Raw genomic sequence first — 21,708 nt, forward strand, 5'->3', positions numbered from 1 at the left:
CACACACACACACACACACACACACGCACACACACACACACACACACACTCTAACAAGATTAGTGATAACCACACATATTTATGCAGTAAAATCCCAACAAGCCTCAAGTATTATCTTGATAAATGATGCATGCAAGGAAAACTAATCCAGTTTAACATAGAGGAAAATATGGTTGGGAAAACACACTGAACCAAAGTCTGTCAGGCTCGCTCTGATCAGCTCCCAAGCCCTCCACCCATTTCCCTCTACACATAATGTCTGAATACTTTTAACCTTTGACCCAATGTTGCCTTGCAGCGCAGTCAGAGAACATCCCCTGACCTCACCGCCCCTCCTGACCAATCTTGCATTTCCCTCTGTAGACTCTGGGAAGCAGGTGTGTGTAATCCTTTTTGTGTTAAGAACAGAGATGTAACCAAGAAAGTCTCTAAAAACTGGAGATTTGCCCCAAGCTCAAGATTTTCACCATATAATGCTGAAGTAGTTAGAAATATAGATGTTATGAACTGTAGAATTCACAAGAGTTCATGCAGCTCATAAACCCCATCATACCTCATATTCATCTTTTTTGGGTATCATATTTTGAAAGGCCAAGATTTGCAAGTAGCTGGTGCAAGGCCAACAGAGACCTGAAGCTAAACCAGTGGTCATCAGGTCCAGGCCTGGAAAGCTGACAGATTTAGCTGATTGAAATCACATGCCTATTATAAAACAACTTCTCAAAAGCACAACATCATCAAAAACTTTTGATCAGCTTTAGATGAAGAAACGGAGCTCAGATTACATCAAACATGCTAAGATCAAACCAGGTGAGACTAAAAGTTTCTGTCATCTAGAATTGACTCCAAACCATCATGGCTAATGCAAAGGCTTGTTTCAGTCCTTTAAATCAGCATCACCTCTAACCGTATAGCACTGATTACAGACATTGTTTACTTTCCAGTAAAGACCCTCATGGTTGATTGTAACAGTGGAAAAGCTTCTCAGTCCTCCAGGAGACTACAATGCTTGGAGCTTAAATAGAAAACACCCAGACCTTTTCTTGATTTTTGTGCACAGATCACCCAAATGTGTACTTCACTTCTGATTATGGACTAGGTGAATTATACTTATCAACCACATTAATCGAGCAGTTATAGGTCATTAATATAGTCACTGTAACTGGTACCTAGAACAAGTAAAATGTCTTCAAAAAGTCCATTTGTTTTGAATTTAAGTATTGGCCTTCTCAAATGATACAAGATGTGTTCAAAATATCTGGTCAGATTCATTTGTCTCCATTGTCTTATTGTTCTATAAAGCCTCACTTCATAAAAAAAGTTAGCATTTTACATAACTGTACCATACAAAGAAATTAAAACCAAACTCTTTCACAAAGAACCAATAAGCATTTGTTGAATTTCAATAGAATAAATACACTCCATCAAACCTTTAAAAGAGTCCATGTTTTCACTGCGTTTTAAAGATCAGAACCAGTCTTTAAGTGGAGCTTCAAAATGCACAAAGGTCAAAGAGGAGCAAGAGACAAAGGAACAGCAGAAGGCATTTTACTGAAAACACGTTAACTTGCACAGTTTAAAGTTTCACATTTTGACTAATAAAACCCAAAATGAACGTCAAACTGAACTAATGAAGAGAACCACCTTTGTTCCTGTTTAAAATTAGTTTCATTATGCTTTATGGAAATCTCCCTACAGACTTGCAGGAAATCCCTCCACTTATTGGAAGGAGCATCTTTAACGAGGAGCATCCATGTTCTGGATCTCATGGCTGTTTTTCCAAGCTTCTCTCTCCATCCATCCCCAAAATTTAAATAGGGGAATGTTTTTAGTTTTGAAGGAAATGTGGCCTCTGTTCTTCTCTCACAGACACCATCTCTGCAGTAAGCATCAGTTAGAGCCTTAATTTAGGTTGAGTATCTGCCAGTGCATTCATGAAAGCCCACCGGATCCCCTGGCTCTGTGCAGGTGAAATTGCTTTGAGTCTACCACTTGAGTTATTTGTCCCATGAATCTCATGATATTTTAAGAGATTTAAAACAACTGCTTCCTTGCATCCAAACTCTGCAGCAATAGCGTGTAGTTGGATGTGCAGCTCAGCAGTCCTGGCATGTTCAAAGGCAGTACACCGCACTAGCCCTCTGGGGCTTGATTGTGAATGCCTGGCAGAAAACGTAATGAAAGCCAGATTTATGCTCTGAATTTTAAGGCTAACAGGCTTAAGTCTTTGATCAGCTGTTTGAGTCCGAATGCATTTCTTTAAAAGTTTTAGGCTTAGCTTGTTGCTCTTGTTCCTCCTTTTGAAGCACCACTTATAACCTTTTCATGGTCCAGGAGTATAAATATCAAATTCTTCTAAATTCTATCCCAGTTTTTCAGATTGAGATCTCTGTGCATGCTATCCAAACTGTGCAACAGGCCAGTTGCAGCTTCAATATGTGACGTTACAGTACAGATTTATTAGTTATTGAGAACCTCAGCCACAGCCAGAAGATAGGATCATAGAAAGAAAGAAAAAAAAACCTACTGCTTGTTAGTCTTGTTGGTTTGATAAGTCTTCAACATGAGCAGATGAAGAAGATACTAAAGTTGTTGCCGCAGCCTGCGGGCATCTCTCAGGGTTTGCTTTGAGAAATCTAAAGCTCCTGAATCTCTTTGATCATATCCTCATACCTGAGAAAGAAAAAATGCAGACTAGCTATTCTCAGACAGTTCTTTTCTCTCTCTCTCTCACCCAGACTTATTTCAGGAATGTCTAAATAGTTGAAGCGCTCCAAGATTGTGTCTCATTTTCACATATTTTCCTGTTTTTTTAGCTCACCCTAAAACAATCCAGGTTAGGGAACAACACTGATTCGTTTTCTCACTTATTCCTAGTTAGCTTAATCCAAAAGTAAGACAAAAGTAGATACAAAAGGAAAATTCAATTCAAAACCGGACCAAGAGCCAGCAATTTTAGTATTACAATAAGTAATCAATATTTATGTGATTAGCAGTGGTTCTGGTAATCACTTTAAATACATCATTAAGTCATGTTACAAAAGATGAAACCCTCCACTAGCTGAATGATTAATTGAAAGGTTCTGAGGAAGAAGAGGCTTTAGAGGATTGTTTTTGGTTCTCTGACAGCCAATCAAAGCATGCCAGGAAGCAAAAATAGTGAATTAAAAAAACTGAACATCTTACAGCTGGAATTTTAAAGTATATTGTGTTCTGTTGACACTGGAGCTTCTTTTACTTTGTAAATCCAGGTAAATCCATCAAATTCCCACACAAAGCTGCTGCAGTTTTCCTTTAACCTCACCTCATTACCACTGACCTTCAGAGCAGAACAAAGGGAGGCCGTTGAACAGCCATGCTGGATGTACAGCATCTCTGAGGCAGACTTAATATTTTTCAAGCAGTACTTGAGAGCTCATATCCAAACAGAGCAGGAGCACTGCTTAGGTCATCCATACCCAATAAAAAGTTCAACATATTTACAGGAAACTTAACCAGAAGCATTGTTTTGATTAAAATCCAAGACACAAAAGAAAATGACCAAATATTTGAATCTGGGTGGGATCAATTAAGTTTTAATACCCACCTTATTTCTGTAACCCATGATGCTGTCTGGACACTTGTGTGGAGTGTGTAAGGTTTCTTACAGAAGAGATGTGAAAATATTCACTTTAAATGAACAGCATAATCATATTTGCATACTCCAAGCACATATACTAGAATATGCATTTGCTTCTCAAACCTCTATGCTTTGAACAAGATGAAAATGAAATTAAGTTTAAAATTGATGTGGCATTTTCTATGCTTTTAAATCTTTTAATTGGCAATTTTACCTTGTAGTTTGAGAATGGAGTCCATGATGGAAAGAAGGGAATCTTGTGGCCTTATGAATTATGATACCAATCATAAAACACACAAAGCCAGGTTCACCATTTTCTTCCCTGGGTTTTTCGTCAACAAAATGAATGGAGGCTACATTCATACAGGAGTAGACAAATGCATCCTATAGCTGGGATTTCTTTTTATTTATTTATTTATTTTTTTTATCATGATCTGACCATGATGCCGTCATGATTCGGGGTTGAAGTGCGGTGAGAGAGACGTCGTAGGACCAGGTTGAGAGATGGAAAAGAGTAGATTTTTAATGAAAAAGCCATCCACAATTGTTCCAAAACAATTGTGGACCCCTAATGTCCGACTGCGCCGGACCCCTCGCTGCGGGTCCGGAGGCCGGCAACGGCGCAGGAGGCGGACCCCTCGGGGCCGCACCGTTCCACGATGAGGCGGATGGCGGGGTAGCCACACCGTCCGGCCCAGAGACCGGCTGAGCCCCCGCAGAAGCTGCGGAGCCCCGGCAGGTGGACCTGGAGTGCCGGCGGCTCGTGGAGGGTAGCCGGGGGTCTCGGAAGGAGCGCTGGGGGTCCCGAAAGTCGACGCCTGCACAGGATCAGCAGCAGCGACGAAAGGTGCAAGGTCCCCAGCCGCTGCAGCAGGTTCAGGCATCTGCGGAGAAAACGCTACAGCCCCAGCGGAAGACGTGGTAGGTGCTGGACCCGGAGACTGCGGAGAGGCTGGAGCGGCGTGTGTGGAGGAGTGTCTCTTCTGAATGAATTCGTTGTATAGTTCGAGAAATAGTTCCAAAATAAATGAGTCTCTTGAATTGTTTGAATAGGAAATTAAATTCCTCCTCGGAGTCCATTTCATAAACGTTTATGGGTTGAGTAACAGAATAGTCCTTGGAAGCTGTCTGGGAGGTTACCGGAGAGGAGCGATCCTGTTTAGCCATCAAATCATAGTCCGATTCGATTCCCATTTCCTCCAGCAGCAGCGGAGAAGGCAGGATCTCCACATCCTTGTAGAGATCCCTCTGTGCCAACTCCAACTGCTGCTGGATCCATTCTTCCTGGTCATTCGATGCCATGATTCTCATCTTGTCTGGTCGGGTCCTTCTGTCATGATTCGGTTTTGAGGTGCGGTGAGTGAGACGTGGTAGGACCAGGTTGAGAGATAAAAAAAAGTTGATTTTAATGAAAAAGCCATCCACAATGGTTCCAAAACACAGGCAGCACAGTTGAACGGATGGTAAAACTCTCACACTGGTAGCATAAGATAAATGGATTGACTGGAACTACAACTAAGAGAAGAACATAGACAAGTAACAAAGAACACGGGTGGGTTTAAATACACAGGGAGGGTAATCAGGGAATGAGACACACCTGGGAACAATCAAGGGGAAAATAGGACAACATGGAGACTCACTAGACGCAGAAACCTAAAATAAACACACAGAAAAACTCAATTTTCAAGAGATACAATGTTTGGAAATCAGTCAAAGGCCATTCCCATATGTGGTCCTAAATCAGATAGGTACCATATTGAAAGGTGATGTCACACTTTATCCATGGTTTACGTCACAGTGTTTTGTACAGGAGGTGGAAATCAGGAGCATCACAACTAAATAACGGGTGACCGCAGCGTGGCTCATGTTGTGTTTGCTGCTCTAATTTTGCGCTCATGTCCACTGTTGCCCGTTTCAGATGAATCTCTACAAGCCAAGCTACACAAACATGTTCATAGACTCTCCTTCAAAATAAAAGTCTTGTGACAACAGTATTATTTCTTTTGAACAGTGGATGCAAATCAGAAAGCTGTTGGGTCCAGTTGTACACAAGTAGTAGTGTTGATTGCACTTATCTGGCTGGTCACTGATCTTTAAAAAGCCTGACCTACCAGTTCAGATTTTGGCCAATACTGTTTTTTTATTTATTTATTTATTTATTTTTTGTCTGAAAAGTTGCTAAACATTGTTACAAATTGCTAACAGTGGAGTGACTATTGTTAACCATTTACATGCAAAAGTGACCTGTTGGGCAAGTCAGTGAGTCCTCTCTCACAGCAAAGCAAAAGGACAAGATCTGATTGGCAGACCTTTGTAGAGATGGATAAGATCAGCTTCACATGCAAGTATGTGCCAATCACCCATTTCCGAAGATTAAGGAGATCACGACCCATTTATCAACCAGGCGTTTTATCGCTGCACCCCTAATAAGAAATGGGATATATGTTTGCTTTTATAAAGACAGAATCCTGTGTTTGATGTCCCTTTTTCTTCTGTTCTTATGGGTCACTTTGGTGCTAGATCATCCTGATCTGATGGTGATCGCATTAAAACTATGATGCAAACAACAAATAAAATCTCAGCAGAAAGTCAGATTTCAATATTAAATTCACAATGTGATGTTAGCTACATGTACTGTAGATACTACATTTGTCTTGATTTCTTTATCAGTAGATAGAAAACAAACCTCTTCTTGCAGAAATAATCCTAATGTGTATAAGGTGAACCAGCTGAAGGATCTAAATAATAAACAAGTAGAGGCAACAAGTAGGTTTTTCATCTCACATTTAGGTTAGCAGAAAGAATAAACAGAGCTGTTCTCAAGATCTTCCTTCTTTTCATTTAGATGTCTTCATTGTCTTACTGACAAGGCATGAGTGTTCCAGCATTTCTGATTGGGATCAGATTTTGTGAAAGACGGAGAGGAAATTTAAAGTTTAAAAGAAAAAAAGAAAAGACCCTTTAGCAAGGGTCTAAATCATCATCTCCATGATCATAGTGATTAATAGTCATTTTTAATGCTTTAAAAGTGTTAAAAACAATATTTCATTAGAATGTGATAATCATGCGCCAGTTATTGGTTTGGTTCTTCAGCATTATTACCATGGTTATCACTATCATCAGCACCAACAGCCACCAGTCTCAGAATAATAATGACAGGCATAAATAATCTTGACTTCTATAAACCAGCATGATTATCACCTTCAGCTTTGACTTAAAGCTCAAAATCATGGGCCTAATTAAGTTGTCCTACAATTTCTCATCATTCCTTCATCATTGTCTATAAAATCATCATCTATAGCAGGTAACCATAGTAACCTAATGTGTGACCACCATTGAAGAGTTGAATGTAATTATCGTTACAATCACTGCTGCTGTTGACATCAACATCAGTGTCTGTGTCTTGTTTGCTCCCATCTTCACTGTCAACATTGTTATGACTAAATTCATTTGTATAATGGCTTTAATTATGCTTATCATCACCACCATAACAGCTACTATCATCCTCATTACTGTCACTCATCACTTTCATCATCAAGGCTTCACGATTTCATTACTGAGGCTCATTGTGACCAATATATAAAATTAGAGTTACACTTACCAGCTTATACAATCAATACTCCAGCTATACATTTTAATTAATATTATGACATTAGCACTATGAGTGACATGAAAATTGCCATGGTGACTCACACAAATACTGTCAGTATTTTAATTATAGAGTACAAACACATAACCATTTTCTATTACAAGTTTTTGGAATAATTTGATGAGCTCTATGACAAGATGCTGGATTGTAGAGAAAAAAAACCTACAGAGATTGATGTTAGGTATGTTTATAGAAAAGGTTAAAAAAAGAAATAAAATACTAACCACGGTCAGCTTTTAATCCTCTGTTTATCCCTCATTTCCCTTTTAAATTAAATCTTTATTTATTTAGGACATGAAAAATAAAACAATGCAAGACAGAAATTGAAAAAGAAGAATACGACAATACGTAACAAAAGGAGCAGTGAGAAGCTAATGCTTAGTAAATCCTTACCCCAGTTGACTTGTAAAGTATAAACATTGTGCATTTCACAATGCAGAATCCAAATATGTCCATCTGGCATATTTTTAATCAATGTCACAAAAAAGTCACTGTACAAAGAATTTTTGTTAACACTTTATTTGAAGGGGTGTGTGCATAAGACTGACATGACACTGTCATAAACATGACATAACATCTGTCATGAACACAAAGAAGTCTTTATGAATGTTTATGACAGTTGTCATGAAGTGTCAATCGGTAAATAATGACACTTTTAATGCAAAGTTGCTCTGAAAGTTGCTTTGAAAGTCCATTAAAATGCCAACTTTGCATTAAATTATCAGAATTTACAAAATCATTAGAGATTTGCATATTTTCCATATGTCTATGGTTCTGTGGTTAGCCCTAAACTTCCCTAATGACTTCATCTGATTTTATATCTTTGTTTATAAACATGTGTAGTTTTCTACATTTGTATTTGGATGTGAATATTATTAGAACATACAGTATGACAGACAATTTATACTCTAAACAGCATACTTTCTTTTTACCATGACTGTACACAGCTATTGTTGTGCTGCGGTTAACAAATTATGCCTATATATAATAACCATTTCCTTTGGGTTCTTAATTATTATTTTATTTCTTTATTGAGAGAAGATTTAGTTTTAATTCTGTAATAAGGAAAGTGAGAGGGTAACTACTTCAATGCAGTTCAAGGACTACACTTTTTTTGTTTTTAGTGTCATGTGAACAAACACTCTACTCAGATGGAACCACAATTTCTTTCTTTTAGTTTAATATCATCTTTATTTTATGACATAAATGTCTAACAGAGTATACAGAAATGATTTAACTCTAAATAAACTTCCAGACTTATGTTTTGTCATATTAGCAAAGTCTTTGATTTATTTAAACAGAAAGGTGTCTTATTTAATTTCTAATTAGTCCTGTTTGCCTCTGGTGCTATCAAGTGCTTGCGTGTTTCAGAACTGTAACGTAAAGGCAAATATTTCTCTACAGCTGAACAGATAAATAAAGCAAATACCTGATGGCAAATTTACATCTCAATGGCCTGAAAGATTTTTTATTTTATTTTTTAAAAAGGCCAATCGTAGTATTTACTAGCAGATTTTTCTGCAGATTAATTGCTCAGTTTCTGCATCAGCTTGATATGACAGGTCAGATTGCCACTCCTGCCTGTTGACAGCTGGTTTCCTGGAGTATAATCAAGACTCATCACTTTAAGTATTCTGTTTCATTAACACAGAGAGTATGTGAAATTTAAAATGGTTCACAAAATAAACCCCCATTTACCAGTAAACACAGTCCAATCCTTTGGATGGAAAAAAAAATAATAAATCAATTTGATGCCTGAAGCTAACAAGGTCTCCATATTAAAAAGCCAGTGTGCCAGGACAATTCTGGAAAACAAACTAAGAGGTAGCCAAAGTGTACTAGAGAATTAAAATTTCATCACTGTCTGTCACCTTCAATTTGTCATCTAATCAGTCCTTCTGCCTGTTCCACCTCCTCTTCTTCCTCCAGATATTAGGGAGAGTGGAAGCCCCAAGCCGGTGATGGTTTTTATCCACGGGGGTTCTTACATGGAAGGAACTGGAAATATGTTTGACGGCAGCATCCTAGCCAGCTATGGGAACGTCATCGTTATTACAGTCAACTACCGCCTGGGCGTCCTAGGTAAGGATCCTTCTGTTTCATATGTTGGAAGTAACTGGACTTTCTTTATTTGTTTCTTGGCTTCTTTGTTTCCTTCTGTTTTTCTTTCTTTCCTTCATTCTTTCTTTATATCTTTCTTCCTTTCTTTCTTTCGTTGTTGAACAAGCATAGTGTTGCCTTCTGGCTTGAACTGGGAGTACTCAGGCAGTTTTTGCTTCACTCTGCTGTAATCTGATCTGTGGCTGGTGTCGGCTCTTGTTTCCTTTCCCATCGTGAAGAAGACCCTGAAAGGTTGCTTTAAGACGGTTGCTATGTTGAGGTATTTCATTTGACAGACCAAAACCGCAGAAGATTATTAAGCATCTCTGTGGTTGGATGAGTCCACGGCATTGAAAAGTTTGTGGGCATGAGGCCATCAGGGCATGTTTTCCGTTGATTCAGCTTGAAGACATTCCTGGGTTTCTGATCCCCAGCAGATGATGATTAGACGAGGCTTAGTCATACACACATAGAGTGAAGTCGATGCTGATTTGTGTTACACAGTGTTGGATACACTTTTTTTAATTTTCACTCTGATTGACATAAATGTGACATATGTTTTTCAGTGTAAATATTGAAGGTTTGAAAAATATGGACTCACAGAGGAAATCGTCTGTTTTGTTCTCCAGTCAACAGTGTTTGATCCATACTGGGACTGTCAATTCTCACTTTTCTCTCCTCTCCATTGTATCTTGTCATCAGTTGTATTCATAATTCCTTCTCTTTTGTGTTGGGCTATCACTAGTGTCTCCAGAGGGCAGGTATGTATCGCATATATGATGAAAACACAACTTTCACCGACTCTAAAGCAGATCATCCTGAGGTTTGTTTGAATGAGAGGAAATTATCTAATTTTCATATTGTTTGGTTACTACGGTTTCAGGTTTTTCTGGTTAAACTAGACTGGATTAGTGATTGAGGTCAATGCTTACCTTTTATACCAATAAAAATCTGTCTCTGCATATTTGTCTCTATTTGTAGATGTATGTGTGAATGTGAAGAATGAGCATGGACATGGCCCATTCCTTCCAAAGCAAATAAGCAGAATATGAGTCAAATATTAATGCTGTCTGCAGTAGTCTGCACTGTCTAGTGTTATTTGAATCATTCAGACTGATTGCTTTTATATGATTTATTTATTCGCTCTGCCAGCATACTCTAATCAGAACTGATAGGAATATTGTTGCTACACATATAGGATAATAAAAAAGACAATTCACTGGCATGAAGTTTATAAAATGTAGGATTTTGTTTTTGTTTGTATTTTTTAGTTATTCTAATTAGAGTATTCTATGTTCCTTAGTCCTTATTAGATCAGTTTTGTTTCTGTTCAGTTCTTTTACTGTTTCTTCTTATGTCTTTGTCTCTACAGTTTCTTTTTCTTTAGTGTTAGAATTATTTCCTCCTCCCCTGTGTAATCTTCCCTGTGCCCCTCTCTATCCCTCCTCCTTAATCTACCTAAACGTTCTCCAACTACTCTCACCTGCAACCTATTAGCTTATCATTCAGGTCTATTGTTCCCGCACTCTGCCCCCCAATATTTAAGGCTCTCTGCCTCTACCACTAGTTTCCAGTTTGTCTTAATTCTCATCAGGTCTCCTTGGTAATTTCCTCATCTTTATGTAGTTTCCTCATTATCTCCCATGTCTCCAGTTTTACTTTGTTTTTGGATTTTTCTGTTTCCATAGACTTTCACATTTTGTAAGTTTTTGTTCTTCATTTTTTGCATTAAATCATCAGCACCACCTGATGACTTTAGACTGCTGCATTTGAGTCGACCATCCTCAACACAAAACATGACACTGAGACTTTCTGTGAAACCAGTTTACAATACGGAAGTTAGTGTTTCCGATAAAATGATGAAACTTTCAGACCAGATTCATTAGATTTTTTTTTTCTTTTCTATTTTCTTTTTTTTTTTGCTCATCATATTAAAGGCATTTTTTCCAAGTCAGAAACCTTTATCTAGTCATTATGAAAGAAAAATAATACTGGCCCTAGGATGAATCCCTGATGGACTCCTTATTGTAGACTGTGTTTATCAGAATTACAATGCTTAACGGAAGGATTTCCTACTTTATTAACATCAGTGTGGTATCATAGAAGTCATATAAATGAAACTTTGCCAGAATAAGCCATTGAGAAACTATTTTAAAAGCTTTAAAGAAAAGTACTTCATGATCAGTGATGGCTGTGATAACCATCCATACGGATCTGTACTGATGTTCATATATCTAACTGACTTTTTTATCCCTTGGAAGAAAACACTTGTGTTTTAAAACAGAATAAAACTAGTCAAAACATTAACCTTTCTCATCTTATTTCCAACCTGCTTTCCTTCCACTCCACCCTTAATTCTGTTCCCTTTTTTTTTTTGCTCTGATGTCCAAGTTGGAAATGGCTGCAGGCCTAATAGTGTTGGAGAAAACTGTCTCCCTGCTGGTTAACATGGTGTCTCTCCTTAGATTAGACTGTGTGCATGTTTACCCTCTTGGCGGTGGAAGAAGAGTGTGTTACTTTATCTTACCAAACCTTCTATCTTGTGTGTGTGTGTAGGTGTGTATGCGTGTGTGGGTGTGTGTGTGTGTAAGGTGTTGTATGGAAGTTATTAAAGTCAGTTCCACTCTGTCATCCATTTAAAAAGTACATCAGTCAGTTTGGTGGGTTGCTCTGTTAGGACATACATATTAGTATGAAATTAAGAAATTCTGGGCCTGTGTTTAATGTTCCATTTATTTTGCCTTAAAATTTTTTGAAGTAACATCAAGGAATTAAATCTTACCCAACTTAGTCACATTTCAGTTTATTTCAATGGTGGCCATGTTAGAGTGGCCGCTGTGAAGGTTCACCATGTTGACCAGAATAAAGTAGTTTCTCTGATCTGTGGCAGTTGTTCAGCATTGAGTTGGAAGACAAATCCAAAAATATTTTTGACATTTTTAGCTCTAACATGCTCATTCATATGTGAGTTATAGAGAAAGTTATCATTAAGGCTGTAACAATTCATCAAATGTTTGAGTACCTCAATTATTAAAATTCCTCAAGCCAAATTATCTGCCTCCAAACTTTGTTAAATTATATTTAGCACCATGTGTTCTGGATGGATACATATTTTTGTTACGCAGTACTCTCACTTCTGCTAATGATTTGTTAATGAATGCTAATGCCATTAACACAATATAGAGTGACCAAATGTTCTCTTTTTCCCCCAGACATGTCTGGGTTCTCATCCTCAATCTGGTTCCGTGTGGCAAAGTGTGAAGCAAGTGTACGCATACATGCAGACAATTGGAATGTAAAAGGCTGCACTATAACTGATACTTTGTGTAAGTGTAGCTTTACAGATGAATCAGAAAATACATTTCTGGCCATCCCTCGTGGTCATAAATGGTTAGCAGAGCGCACCCTGGCATGTCTGTTGCTGGCATAGGTGGCTTCGGTGTGTGACGAAAGTGCCAAAGATGTCTCGCTCACATGGACACAAAAGATACAAATGACTGTACAATGTGAGAGTTCAGAACTGGAGAATACAGATTTTGGATTTACGATTTTTTACAATTTTTATTATTGAATTTATTATAATTTAAGATTTTTGTAGAATTTTTGTCCAGGTTGACTTAAGAAGTGTGATATTATTGTTACAGGTACATTTTCAAAGCTACGCAAAAGTAATTGTTAGGAATGCACATTAACGGTTGGATTCATATTGATACCTGATGACACTGTACTGCCTATTTACCCAAAGCTCCAGCTTGGAACTGCAGTCTCCAGCCGAGCTCCAGCCCCAAAGAGCACCCACCCATTCACACTCACACACACACAGTTCCACCAGACTAGCGGCAGCAGCAAACACATGGTGACAATGCACATTTGCTTAGCTCCTAAGAACCATTGTAAACTGCATCACAGAGAAGAATTGATGACGTTCTGAAGAGGATGTCGAAGCTTCTTAAAGAGACAGACACCATTTTCAAGGTTTCAAATTTTAAAGTAAAATTTATTTTAAGTTGTGTTTTGCACATATAATATTTTTAAAACAACTGAAGGTAACATAGTTACTTTATTGTGCTATGAAATGATACTTTGTGCCTGGAAGATACATAGTTCCCTTTTTGGTTGAAAATCTGTTCAGTTGGTTGATATGGTTTATATAACATTGCTGTATGCTGTCCTAAACTCCATGAGAAAATACATTGACTTGAAGGTACTTTTAAACCACAGGATCATATAAAGTTTTTGTGGACCTCAAAAGGTCATAATTGAGACGCAAACTATAAGATGTTCATTTGACCTTACCTGGCCCATTACAGTCACACCTGTTTGCTGGAGTCTGCTGCTTTGCTGCCAGACCAGTCTCCTTTCCTCACACCAGTGGTTTTTCTGCTCCTCCTTGTGGGTTTGTGTGCAAGAGTGAGCACTTTCCAGAAGCCATTAATGTCTTTAAATATGTAGAGCTGCTGACACAAAGCTGTATTTATTAGTAAAGAGCCTGAGCTACAATGGATTTGGCCATGGGGCTCATATATAGTATTTTACGGTTGGTTTGTGAGTGTGTGGGTACATGTGCGTGTGTGTGTGTGTGTGTGTGTGTGTGTGCGCAGAAGCACGTTTCCTCAGGAGTTTCTCTGTTGTGCCGATCGGGTGTTAATGAAACACATGCTGTATTGCTGTCAAAGTGCCATTAAAAAGTGGCAAGTATTTATTGTTCATGTCATCTCCATCACTTTTGGTCTGCTCTCAGCTGGAGGCTCACATTCATCTGGTTTAGACAAATTATCAGGTACTAACTACATTCAGGCTGCATTAACTACAAACAAATGAAATAGTTTATGAATTATGTCCAACCTGAATGAAAATTGCCAGAAAAGTGGCATGATAATATTTAAAAAGATACTGACTTTGCTCGTTGTGCTGCTACAAATGAAGGGTTTCTCCATGGTGATGTGATGCAGAGCATCTAGAAAGCAAGACTGTGCCTTTAAGGCTGGGCCCTTGCAGTGTTGAGTTTGTTTTAGCCCGGCCAAAACCTTTAATCATGCTGATTGATGAGGTGCATTTCCCTGACTCAAACCTTCTCCAAATACCTCTTCTATTCCAGCCATACATCAGCCTTTGAGCCAATTCATCAAGCCTTTGATTGTTTTAAGATATACCTGGCCAGTAAAATATCCATTTCTCTGCATGGCATGGCTCCTCTAGCTCTGCCCTGTTTACAGCACTGGGATTGCCATAGAAACCATGCGGGTGGGAGAAAATGCAGTTGGAGATTGGTGTTTTTAAGAGAATTTTCTGAATTACTTTAAAGTAATTATGAATGTTTAATGAAGGGAAAACAATACCTACTAATGAGTCTTTGTTTTAAGAGGACTTGGTTGAAAGAAATTAAAAACACATTGAGTGAAAATGAATTCCAAAACATCCTATTTTTAAAGACCAGCATTGTGTGTGACATAAAGCTAACGTATAGCTACTAAAGGCATACACTTTGTACATGCTTTATTTAAATACTTGCCTTTATTTCTGCTTGACAGAGAAATCCCTTTCTGACTTAATATAAGTAAACTCAGGCAGTGAGGAGTTAGTTAAACAATGCTTCAGGTTTTTATCTACTGAGACCTGGCCCTCAGTGATGAAACATTTTTTTGCTTCTTCTATTACGGTGTTCACTTTGGCCTGCTGTGTCAAATTTAAATCATAACTGGAGGATAGCCATCAGCTATCTGATGCAAACAAAGTGCTCACACCTGTACCATTTGATGGACCAGATTGCACTAGCATGTAACCGGGACTTTCTGTGTATAACAATCTGACAAAGAGCAGACAGCTGACATAAAACATGTTAAAACTACATGGAATGCGATGTTAATGGCTGGTTCAAATGCAGTAAGATGTCTCATAGTGCATGGTTCATGTCCTCATAGCAGAAAGCTGGTCTGAGTGTGATTTCTCCATTTGCCATTTGAGCGCTATTTGTAACAGTTCCCTGCTTGCCCTTTCAATGCGATAAACAGTAAAAACAAAATTTTCATTATTTAACTCATGTATTGTTTTCAGCTTGTGTTCCCGCAATCTTTTCTAAATGATCAATGTGTGTGCTTGTTTGAGGACCAATACCTCTGACACAGGCCTTATCCTCATTACTTTCTTTTTGAAGATATTACTCACTTCCTTGCTTACTGTCATATATTTTCCCTCTATTTCTTTCTACTCTGTAATTGTGTTTCCTATTTGGTGCTTGCTTTGACCTGCTGCTTGGATGTTTGGGGCTGTTACTTTCATGCTGATTAATTCCTTTCTTCCTGAAACAAATACCCTAATGATTTACTTTCAGTGCTCTGTGCTCACAACTACTGACTTGCAAAGTGCGGCATGCAAAAAAATAATACATCTAGAAATAATGAATTTCACAACTATTTGAGGAGGCCAGAGACGCCACTGAGGCACCAGTGCATATTTACTAATAGCAATCAAAAACATTGCACAGCTTTTTAAAGATGGCCATATGTAAATTACAGCTGCTGCTAATGAATATTTTTGGATTTGATTATTTGGATGATTAATTGATTAATCAAACATAAAATTGGCACATTTTGTGGATTTTTCATTTAACCATTTAAGCCTTTTCAGTCAATTTTTAGAAACACATTAAAAATATGCAAATAAATAATTAAATTTCTTTTTAATTAAGAGAATAAATGCTTTATTGCCTAAATGCCCTTACAGGATTCCTTTAGTGACCACTTGATTATTTGTAGCAAAGGATGCATCTGCAGCTAAAAAAATACTTCTAAGATTTACATGATTTACATGTCATTAAAAGGTGCTAATTATTTTGAACTATGCTACTTGTTGAATCCTAAATGCAATTTTTTTTATCTTTATGCTCTAGTTCAGTGATTCCCAAAGCTGGTCCTCAAGACACACTGACCTGCCTTGCTTCAACACACCTTTTCAGATGACTGCAATTCAGCAAAACCCTGTTAATCAGTCATCAATTGACACCAGGTGTGCTGAAGCAGGGAAATGCCTAAAACATGCCGGGCAATGTGCCCTGACAGTCAGGGTTAAAAACTCCTCTTTAGTTAACGATTAACCAGTTGATGATTATTTCAATGATTCATCTCGATTAATCTGAATAATTGTTTCAGCCCTGTAGTACCTTGCTTGTTTTAAGCAGTTGAGCTAATATTTCTGGCCATATTTTGTCTGGGGTCTGGTATTTTCCTGAGTTTGGATCCCAGGGCTTTTTGTGGTAGGCTCTAAAATGTGTGTGCTTGCGTTGAATGAATCACCCATTTACCTTTAGATCTCAGTGTTCCCTACTCTACAACATTTTATCTGAACTGTTGAGAAAAGTCAGCCTTGATCAGTAAGCTAGCTGTTTAGAGTTGCTCTGCTGTTTGTAACACTCTGCGTCCCGGCTGGAGCCAAACTGGAGAACATTTTTCAACACTTCCCTTGTTTTTTTTTCTTGTGTGCATCAAAGGACAGAGGCCAAACAAAATAATGTCTGAAAAGTCCAAAGAGGTCCTATCAGGCTGTTCCTATGGTGAACAGCCAAGTAGTAGGAGCTTGTTTAGAACAATCAGGCTAGGAAAAAGGATAATCAAAAATTTTCCATCAGCCTGTGTTGAATTTTTAATATCGTCTCAAACATAAGAACATTTAGTATATCCACAGAGTTTCAGTTCTGTGGTTATAGAGTTTTTACTATGCATGGCAAGAGACTGGCTAAATAAGCATTTTATAGCTACTTTCTATTCATTTTCCTGCATCCTCTGTTGGGGAAATGGCAGACATCTTCCTGGCTCAGCTGTGCCATCCTGCCATTTTCTACTGAACCAAAGCTTCACTCTATCCTCACTTTTTAATTCGGCATTTAGCTTACAACATAATCACCTATTCAGTGAGTGGGGGGGTAAGCTAGAGGACGTTAACCACACTAATGGTGATCTGGCAACGGAACGATTGGCAGCGTTGGGCTAACTGCAGCTCTGCTGACTGGATTCATCTGGCAGCAGCTGACTATCTAGACATGCTGGCCAAAACCTTTTCATATCAGAACTTAGTCCACCATTATACATAACACAAAAACTCTTGTTTATTTAGAATATTAATATTGATGCCCAGAGTCACTCGGAGCTTCCAACACCAAAGCTTTTAAAGAAGTTTTCCAAAGATTTTTCAAATACTACGTCTTTCTGGTTTTATTTAGCTACTTTTGTCTGGACACCTTAATCCAGGGTTTAAAAATATTTAGTTTGAGATTAAAGTATTTTATATTAAGTTGTTACATTTAATTTCCCCACAGAGACAAAAAGTAACTTCCATCCCCCTAAATCCAACTGAAGACATCTCGATGTAAACAGCACGAGCAGATACCCATTTGCAGATCCCCTGGTGATGTTGTTATTTATTGATCAAAGCCTTTCCTTTGGCTCGCTTCTGACTGGAAGCTTAAGCCAAGGGTTGGTTGTAAGCTTATGTTCATGTCTGCATGTGTGTAATGAGGCTAGTACAGCAGACGCACATATGCAAATGCGATCAAAGTGTGTGGTATAGTTTCTCACCACGGCATACTGAATACACAGAGGTGTGTACCAGTCATAGTTTCATTGCCTTGTAATAGTTATTCATTCCTTTGTAATTTTCAAAGCCTGTTTTAGATTTTTGCATGGTCTGAGGCAGTGGCGCAAAAAGTGGGTATGCAGCGCATGCAACGCATAGGGGCGCTGCACCAGAGGGGGCGTCAAAACCCCGTCTGGAGGGGGCGGCGCCCCAATGATGCCTTCGCATACACTTCACCGCGCTCTTACAATCCTTCACCTCGCGCACATGTAAATGTAAATGTAGCGAGTTTTACCTCTCACGTGTCTTCGTCTCGGGTGGGGGGTAAACATACGGTCACTCATACGGATAGAGCGACAGTATGTTTTCTACGCTCCTTCACCCTTATGTACCTTCCTTTGGGGGTGAGGGGGATTTATATTTTCGCATCCACCTGAATAATATGTAGTTGCGCCCCTGGTCTGAGGCATTTGCTGTAAGTGTGGTAGAGACATGTTCAGCCTCTCAGGTTGTCAGTCTTTCCACAGTCCTGAGGGAACTCCACAGACTATCTACGGCACTGAATAAAACCATCGCCAACAAGCTATAAAGAAGACAAAGAGACCGAGGGACAGAACGATGAAGAGAAAATGTGATTTAAGACACAATGGGGGTTGTCCGCCCAGCACGACAAAAGCCATCTGATTGGTTATCAGTGTGAGTCACAAATCTGCCAATGCCATATTTTTAGAGGTCAGACATCAGGCAACAGGAGAGGGAAGAGGGAACAGCATGACGCTTCATGTAGCTGAGAACATGTCAGAGTTCTGCTGTCATCTTGGTCAATAACTGGCTAATAATACATACAGACATCCTGTTTAACCTGTAGTTTGCTTTCATTCTAGTTAACATTTTCTCATAGATTTTTCTGTCTGTTATTTGAGACATTTTGTCTGAGGAATGGATGTACTGGCATCAGTTTTAATGAGCAGTTCCGTTGATTTCAACAATGTGTCAGCTTTAGGTGTCGTCCCGCTGAGCAGACTGTCCTTTATGATGTATCACTGAAAGTGCACGTTGCCGAGGTCGGTGTGATGGATGAGCATGAAGCAAGCACATCTGACTTTCACAAAGGAGACTGAACATGCAATAAATATTTGCCTTGTAAAAAGCTGCGATACTTACTCCAACCTTACCCAAAATACATTTTAATGCAAAACTACTGCTGTCACAACATTGTCTTAGTGTCATCCTTATTTGACTTTGAACATGCATAGCTAATAACATATGCTGATATCAAAAACAGGAGGAATTTTTCAAATCAACTTGTCAGCAATAAAAATATCATATAATAAAATGTAAAAAAGTAATTTATTCATGTCACAGTTATCTTTTCATATTATTTATATTAGTGAGCTTAATTATTATAAATCATAGTTCACATGGCAGGATTTTTGGTCCCGATATTCCCCTACTGACAATCACAGAAGGTTCAGCGTTCTAAGGTTATTGCTTAAGAAAATTATAGCTGATCATCCTGCTGTGTGTGGTGTGTTAAGACTGGTCTGGTCAGTAAAATCTAAAGTCAGGGATATTCAACATATTGGATTGGCTTGGCCCAATATGGCAGCACGTGTGGAGTCCCCTGACTGTGAACGGGAACATATCCTGTTTGACATGTTGAAGTTTGTGTTTTCCTCTATCTCTTTTAGCTATTTGCATGCTCGTATATACACACGCACACACATAAGAGCACATTTGCACAAAGCTAAGGTTGAAGAAAATGACACACTGTTACTCCCTCTTTAAGGAGCAGCTTAGGTAGAGGCCAACAAAGAGAACTGGAAACTGTTGTTTGATGCCATTTTGCTCTGTTAGCCACTAAGGATAGCATGAATAAATGGACCAGCGCTGTATTTTAGACTTAGTAAATGGAATTCATGAATTGAACTCACTGATTCTCCTTCAGCCTCATACATCAAGAACCTAAATGGAGACAGGATAATTTTCCACAAATGTGACAGGTAACCAATCAAAAAGCACAGAGGGGAATCCCAAACAAAGAACAGCTGACATTAGAATCCAGTGGACATTGGATATGGGGGACTGTCTGATATGTGGCAACAATGTGAATGTTTATTCAACATTTGCTGCAAGGAATATGAAGAGAGATGACAAGGAGAGGAATAGGAGTGAAATTGCTAACACAGTTGATATTCCCCGTAACTTTTCAGCTATCTATTGTTAATTTGACATAAATTATGATAACTTTATTCATTCAGCTAGGGCTTGACACTGAAACAAGCTACATGCATTTCAAGTAGATTGTAGTTGTGCTTGTAAAACATTTACTAATACTAATGTCTGGTTTTAATATTTGTTAACTAAACTTATATGTTATTTTGTGCCCTTTGCTCTCAATGTAATTGTAAACATCATGTAAACATCAAAACAGAACAACTTACCTCCATCTCCATATCATAGCCATTGTCTCCACTCTTTTATCCAACGTCTTTTATTTTTGTTATGTCTGTTATTGCTTAAAATAAGTTCACAAACTATTGACATTCCATGTTTGTCTACTCCAAATTCACATATTCTCAATGTTGGGAAGTGAAATGAGTTTGTGTGTGGTGTGTTGCTCCTGCCCTGTGGCTGCACATCCACCACATATGGTACGATCCAACCTGTTATAATTAAGAGTTTTTACTGGCAGTTGTTTGGTCTCTGAGGTTTTTAAAGTCCTGCCATCTGAACTGGGCATAACTGAAGCAAACAAAAAAATATAAGAAGATCAATAGTGTAACAGGTTTTACTATATTATATCTGCCATGAAAGTGTGAGCTTACACTTTGATGTTTTTTTCACATTATCAAACATCAACTTTATTTTCCCCCCAAAACTCCCAACAGAACAGTTTAAAGTAATTCCCCTATCCATGAAGTGATGGCTCACAGACAGCATCTCAACAGAAACTAGTCTTATCCTTTCAGCTTTGTAATTTTGGGTGAACTGCTATTCGTAGCAGCAACTCTGTGATCAGACCTTTGCATTAACTTGTTGATCCTATCTCCTTTTTTGTCTTTCACTCGTTGTGCTATTCCTGCCATCTCACTGCAGCAATAGTCTATTTTCCAGAATCCATCTGCCATATTGCCTTCTCGCTTTGTTCCGAAACAAATCCCATAATCCTCTCAAAGGTCAGCCTTCTCTTTTCTTGCCTGTACAGCTCTCAGCACTTGCCATGTATTCATTTGTTTTTCCCCAATGGAAACAATAGAACAATATGGGAGATAAAAGGGAACGAGGAGGTGGATGAGATGGTGGGAGATCCTGTTGTTTCCCTCCATCTCCCTTGTGCACCGCTGTTTGCGCTGGTTTTGGCTTCTTTTTGTTTTCAGTCATTTGGATTCAGCAGAATTATTTATTGGCATAAGAAGCGTTGTCAGAAGCCAACAATTAGCGGTTCCTACACTGTCAGTGTACTGGTTTACCTTAGTGGTTGGTTCCAAACTTAATTCATTTTGCTGAATGATTATTATCATCATTTACCATGCTCTGGGCCTGGTTTGTAAAGCCAGAAATCTTTAGGTTCTGGGTTTTGGCAAATTCAAAGCAGGCTTGTGAAGAGACCTGCGGCTGTTTTTCATTCCTCATGTAGTAACATACACTCTGCACATGGAACACATATTAGTCCCAACAGAAGTCTTCAGGCCCACACACCCTGGAGCCTGTTGTGCGAGTAAACACAGAAACGGTGGCTAAATTACAGGGAACCAGGGAACAGGGGACA

The 21,708-nt window shown here is 38.5% G+C and overlaps 1 protein-coding gene across 4 annotated transcripts in view; it reads left to right on the forward strand.

Annotated features, from left to right (window-relative positions):
* Positions 1 to 21,708, forward strand: part of nlgn1 (neuroligin 1) — a 375,009-nt gene that overhangs the window by 180,618 nt on the left and 172,683 nt on the right. For all 4 annotated transcript variants that reach the window (XM_016672746.1, XM_016672748.1, XM_016672747.1 and 1 more), the window contains one exon: positions 9,198 to 9,350. In XM_016672746.1, coding sequence (XP_016528232.1) covers positions 9,198 to 9,350 — 153 coding nt within the window. The remainder of the gene's footprint in view (positions 1 to 9,197; positions 9,351 to 21,708) is intronic.

This window comes from Poecilia formosa, unplaced genomic scaffold, assembly GCF_000485575.1.
Source record: "Poecilia formosa unplaced genomic scaffold, Poecilia_formosa-5.1.2 Scaffold65, whole genome shotgun sequence".
In the NCBI taxonomy this organism is placed as follows: domain Eukaryota; kingdom Metazoa; phylum Chordata; class Actinopteri; order Cyprinodontiformes; family Poeciliidae; genus Poecilia; species Poecilia formosa.